Source organism: Triticum dicoccoides, chromosome 2B, assembly GCF_002162155.2.
Source record: "Triticum dicoccoides isolate Atlit2015 ecotype Zavitan chromosome 2B, WEW_v2.0, whole genome shotgun sequence".
Lineage (NCBI taxonomy): Eukaryota > Viridiplantae > Streptophyta > Magnoliopsida > Poales > Poaceae > Triticum > Triticum dicoccoides.
Window position 1 is genome coordinate 825,581,145 of NC_041383.1, and position 6,056 is coordinate 825,587,200.

The 6,056-nt window shown below is 41.6% G+C and overlaps 1 protein-coding gene across 1 annotated transcript; it reads left to right on the top strand.

Annotated features, from left to right (window-relative positions):
- Positions 1-1,312: 1,312 nt before the first annotated feature.
- On the top strand, positions 1,313-4,792 carry LOC119361615 (putative disease resistance protein RGA4). The gene is made up of 4 exons (XM_037626741.1): positions 1,313-2,855; positions 3,166-3,231; positions 3,282-3,329; positions 3,363-4,792. Exons 1-4 carry the CDS (start codon positions 1,313-1,315, stop codon positions 4,790-4,792), a joined length of 3,087 nt encoding a protein of 1,028 aa, XP_037482638.1.
- Positions 4,793-6,056: the final 1,264 nt, after the last annotated feature.

The window sequence follows — 6,056 nt, forward strand, 5'->3', positions numbered from 1 at the left end:
GTTTTTCTAGCAGATTCGGGTGAAAACCCTATTCTCGACTAGTTGCCAAGGCCGGCGATGGTGGCGCTCTTCTGTGTTGTTCCCTTCTTGAAGGCATCATCGTGCAGAAGCTCTAGACCTCTATCCGCTACCTCTGGGAAAACCCTAAATCAGTCGATCGGATGATGGCAGGGCTCTTGTGTCATTCTCCCCTTCGGGGCATCATTCTTGGAGATGTGCATTGGCTCGAGGGACGAGCGGGCGGTTTCAACGGTGAAGTGGCGTTTCATGTGATGCATCGACGACGTGGAGTCTGGATGGTGTGGCGCAGCAGTATGTCGGCAATAGATGTGTGATGAAGGACGCGTGTAGGGAGCAGCTAGGAGCAGCTAGCATCAAAATTCTAGGATACGATAATAGCGTAGCACCTCACCTGGGCCGGCATTGTCGTCAAGGAGAAACGAACAAAGCGACCATAGTTGGTGGTTCCGCCCATAAGCTGTACGTTGTCGTTAGGCTCCTCACATTCAGACCCATCCAATATTTCTCACTGCTGCTGCTGCTGCTGCGCATTTGAAGGATCCGCTCGTCGACGGCAAGCCGCGCCGATCCAGGTCAGCTTCAACCTTGCTTTCTTCTAAGTAAGGCTTCATTTCTTCTTTTGCGTTCCATTGCTATATTAGCTCCGAACAAACCAGTTTTGGAATCGAGGGAAATTTCAGCAACCTATTTTTTTAGCTCTCAACAAACCAGTTTTCAAAGAAAAGATTCGAGGGAAATTTCAGAAAGCTCAGCAAGCACAAGGCTCTGTTTTATGAAGGTGTGGAGAAGCAGACAATTATTGATAGTTTCATGTGCTGCTTCTAGAGTCCCATAAATTCAGAAAAATGAGGGACATCTCTTTCATATTCGATCATATTGTGCACCGTGCCACCCATGCTCTTCTTTCTCTCAGCTCCATATGTGAATATATCTCATTTCGATATGCAGCGTATATTTCTTTCACGACGGAAATATATGCTGCATATTGAACTGAGATATAGTCAAAGTACAGTATGTTAGCAATAATTGCAAACGCATATTGAAACTTACTGATTTTGTTATCACCATAAGATCATTTGTGATGTTTCTCTAGCTTGCTGCCCTATTGATGTATCTGTTGAGACTAATTTCATGGGAATTTTTGGTAGGAACATACATCTGGAGAAAATAATTACTACAGTAGCTGGCTTGTTGGATATTCGGACCGCAAAAATTACTTCCATAATGCTAATTGTGTCCACTGTTTGTTCCCAGGACGAAAATACATATCCAGACTCCAACCCCAGCAACCATGAGCTTATCTACCTTTGGGATCATTAGTGCCATCAATGAATGTGTCAATTTGTTCCAGTCAGCAAAATCTGCCATTTCATCTCTGCGCTCCCGATGGAGTAGCTCACATGAGCAAAGTCTCCAGGATCATGTATTGCAATTACAAAGTGACCTACAACGTCTCTGTAACTCTCTTCCTGCAATGTACGACCTCATTAATGGTGCAGAGTGGAGAAGTTATGAAGAGCGTGTAGCCAAGCTCCTTCCGAGTCTCAAGGATGCTGTGTCTGAGGCTGAGGACCTTATTGATGAGTTCAGATGGTACGAGATGAAGGTGCAAGTGGAGGGCAATGCAAGCCAATCTCCTTTCATTGACTTCCTTGATAGTGTCACTCATGGCAACTTCAACAAACTGAATGATATCCAATTAAGTTTGAATCACCTTTCGGGTCAGATGGAGAATATGGGGCTTCGTGGAGTTACACAACGCTTTGACAAAGTAGTCAGGCCAGAGACCACCTCTTTATTGTCTAAGGAAACGAAGATATATGGTCGTGATAAGGAGCTGAAGGAGGTTTTGGGATTTCTTAATGTACCTATATGTCCAAAACGAAAGAGAGCAACAAGTCCGATGAATGCATCAACAAGCACATCATCAAGCAACCATGTTAATAGTGAATTGACAATATTGAGTCTTCCTGTTTTGGTGATAACTGGAATTGGTGGTGTTGGAAAGACAACTTTGGCCCAACATATCTGTAGCCATCAACAAGTGAAGTCTCACTTTGAATTGATTATTTGGATTTGTGTCTCAGATAACTTTGATGTGAAGAGGTTAACTAAAGAGGTCATACAATCATGGTCCGTAAATGAGGCAAAGAATGATAATTTGGATTCTCTTCAGCGCGCTCTTTCTAACCACTTGAATAATAAGAGGTTACTGATAGTCCTTGATGACATGTGGGATGATGCCTTGAAGGTTAATGGGCAGTGGGAGTTGTTTTGTGCACCTTTTACAAGTGTCCAGGAGGGAAGTGCAATGTTGGTCACTACTAGATGTCCAAATGTCGCTGGGGGGGTGCAGACAATGGAGCCCATCATATTAGAAGGTCTAAAGGACGATGCCTTCTGGAATTTCTTCAAATCATGTGCTTTTGGATCTATGGGTTGTAACAATGACCCTGAGTTAGAGCGTATCGGTAGAAGAATACTTCCTAAATTGAAGGGTTCTCCTTTGGGCGCCAAAACACTAGGACGCATGTTAAGCATGGACCTGCAAGAATCACATTGGAACTTTATACTTGAGAGTGAATTGTGGGAGTTGAAACAAAAGGAGACTGACATTTTGCCTGCCCTTCGGTTGAGCTACATTTATTTACCATTATATTTGAAGCAATGCTTCGCATTTTGTGTTGTGTACCCCAAAGATTACAACTTTCAGAAGGAATACTTAGCTGAAATTTGGGTAGCAGAAGGCTTTGTGGAACCTCATGGTGGTATTCCAATTCAAGATATTGGTTGTCAGTATTTTGATGACCTTGTAGCACGGTCCTTCTTTCAAAAGGCTGGCGACGATGGCAACGATGGATATGTAATCCATGACTTGTTGCATGACATGGCACAGAAAGTTTCAGAGCACGACTGCACCATCTTAAGAAATAAGAGTGACTTTGATAAAGTTCCCCAGAATGTTCGTCATCTCTACATACTCCCTAATAGTGAATTTGACAATTCCAGCCTATTGAGACTATGCAAGTACACGAAGCTGCGTACCCTAATTTGCAAAATGAATTTAAGGAAGAATAACGGGTTTGTAATGGACCAATGGTGTACTAAACTTCTGTGTATGCGTGTGATTTCTTTTGCCTTCGCAATTGAGTTACCGGATAGTATTGGCAACTGGAAGCATCTTCGGTACCTTGAAATCTCTGAAGATTGTCCTTTAAAGATGATTCCTTCAACTTTTTGTTGGCTATATAATCTACAATTTTTATATGCCAAGAGATGCAAACTAGAAAGCTTGCCCTGTGACTTTGGTAAGTTGACCAGGTTGCTGAAATTTGAATCAGACAGATTATCATATTCTGCTGGGGGACGCACCCATTTGAATTCAGAAGATGGGCAGAGACATGGATTTGGGTTACTGAAGAATCTGAACCAATTCCGAGGACACTTGGTGATATATAATATTGGCATTATAAGTAAGCATCACGCAGTTGAAGTTGAACTGAAGAATAAGAAATATCTTGACAAGTTGAAGCTGAATATGTGGGATATGCATGATACACATGATGCTTTAGGCTTCCATAATTTTAATGTCCGCGACACTGAGATAAAAGAGGTGCTTGAAGTTTTGCAGCCTCCTATCACACTCAAGTATCTGTCACTCGAGAATTATGCCGGTATATCGCTACCAAGCTGGTTTCAACCACAAAACTTGCCAAACTTAAAATCACTTAATTTTGCAGCCTGTGTTGGAATCGAGAGCATATTATCTCCCATGATCTCACAGAGTGTTAACTTACATGAGATACCTGTGGTTGCTATTTTCATGTCTTTGACTGACATAACCTTTGATGGGTGCGAAAGTATATTAAGCCTTAATCATTTTCTGCTTCCAGATTATGTACCAGCCATCAAGACAATAACAATTGAACGTTGCAAGATGTTAGCATCAATACCAACTGAAGTGTTTGGGGGTTTTCACTTCCTTGAAGAATTGTGGATAGCTAGTTGTCCAAACATGCGCCTCCAAAGATTGGTTTCGCCGTCCCTCAAAAAGCTCACTTTGTGGAATTCTAGTCTCTTTTGCAATATTGACTGCTGCTCCCTCACCTACTTCTATTTAGAATGTGAATTTGTCACGTCCATCCAACTACAAATGTGGATTCTTCCAGCTCTACAGATGTTGCATATTGAGTGCAAATCTCTTGCTTCTATTGGAGGTTCCCCAAATCTTTCCATTTCTGCAAGCACTGGCAGCATTAGAGCATTCTCGTCCCTTATTGTCCTATCAATTCGTAAATGCCAGAAGTTGTCGACCCTTGATGACTTCCTAACACAAAAATATCTACCTGCTATTGTGAAAATTGAACTATTGTATTGTATGGAGTTACTGTCCTTGCCCGGTGAAAGTTTTGGTAGTTTTACTTATTTGAAACATCTGATCGTTAATGAGTGCCCAAGTCTCAATTGGCAAAGCGGATTGTTGTTTCCATCATCCCTCCAGAGGCTCGCCTTTACGAGAAGTGGGGATATATCTTCGTATGTTCCTGACTGCCTACAGAACCTCACGTCCCTCGTCTCATTGAAGATTGGTGGCCTGAGTATAAGATCCATTCCTGGCAACATTTGGCACAACAATCTTGCAACGGTTAAGGAATTGATGATTGAGGATTGTCCATACCTAGTTTCACTTGGTGGAGCTAAGGCAACTGCAAAAATAAAGGTGACGATATACAATTGTCCAAAATTGAGAAGAGTACATAATATATGCTGAAGAGGCTGCCTAAGGTATCTTCTATATCTGAATATCTAGCTCCCACTACTAGATTTCTCTACGCATGCATGCTTCCACTTCACCTCAATAATTGATAACCGACCTATCGAAGTTGTGTGGGATAGAAGTCACGCATGTCATCCTAAGTTGCTTCGTTGCAATTTATCCATGCAAAATCATGCCACCTAATCAAGTCATGCATGGATGTTAGTCACAAGTTATTTCTTTGCATTAAATTTGTTGTGCTCATGGATGGTACATGTGGTGGACACATGCAGAAAAATATATAGTTCATGCTTGTCGCTGCATTAAGTTCAATTCAGAAGTTATTCCCTTTTTATACATCATTTTTTTCACATACTTCCTAGGTTTTATTGTTTTTAAAATTTAAACCAAGAGCATTCTTACATTTGGTTTTCCATTAGTTTTAGTTGTTTTAAGCACCTTTTTATGCATTTCTTTGAACACCGTTCTGATGGCAACACATGGGGCATCATCTTGCTAATGTATAGATGTATGAATGCTGTCATGTTGTGTGTGTTAAGTTGAAACTCTCGTTTTGTTGGCAAATCTGCTTTACTGGCCAGGTTTCGTTCTTCAAGGGACTATATCCGGTAGCTGCATTACTTGGAAGTTGGAAGACCCGAGGACAGCAAGGCATCATGTGTTCGTCTGGCTGTCTCTGTCTATTTATCTGGACCGGCTTCTCTATATGTTTTGAAGAAGAGTCATCAATAATTTCACCTGGAATCCATATTTCTGCTGCTAACTATCAGTTTGCAGTTTGCACAATCAGAGTAAACTTGTTGTAACTGTTAAACATCATTGGTTGTAAATTGCAACGTGACAGAATATAGCACGTATCCACATTGGTTCGGTGTATAGATAGAAGAGGTTGTTAGCATCTTGATTATCTTGTGTAACCATATACCTTATCTCTCTCTCTCTTCCTTTCCTTGTACTCCAAGATGTATGCCTTGTCAGGGAGTCGGCCCCTGTTATATTAACACGCAACTCGCCTGCTGGAAAGAGCACGGCGCTTCAAGCCTGTCTTTCAGTAACTTATGAACCGACAGAGTGTTCATTATGTGGGTCAACAGTACCACTGGTCGTCCCCGGGTTGGGGTGCAAGGTATTAGACATGATTAATGTTAGAGATATACTCCCTCCGTTCCTAAATATTAGTCTTTGGAGAGATTCCACTATGAACCACATACGGATATATGTAGATGCATTTTAGAGTGTAGATTCACTCATTTTGCTC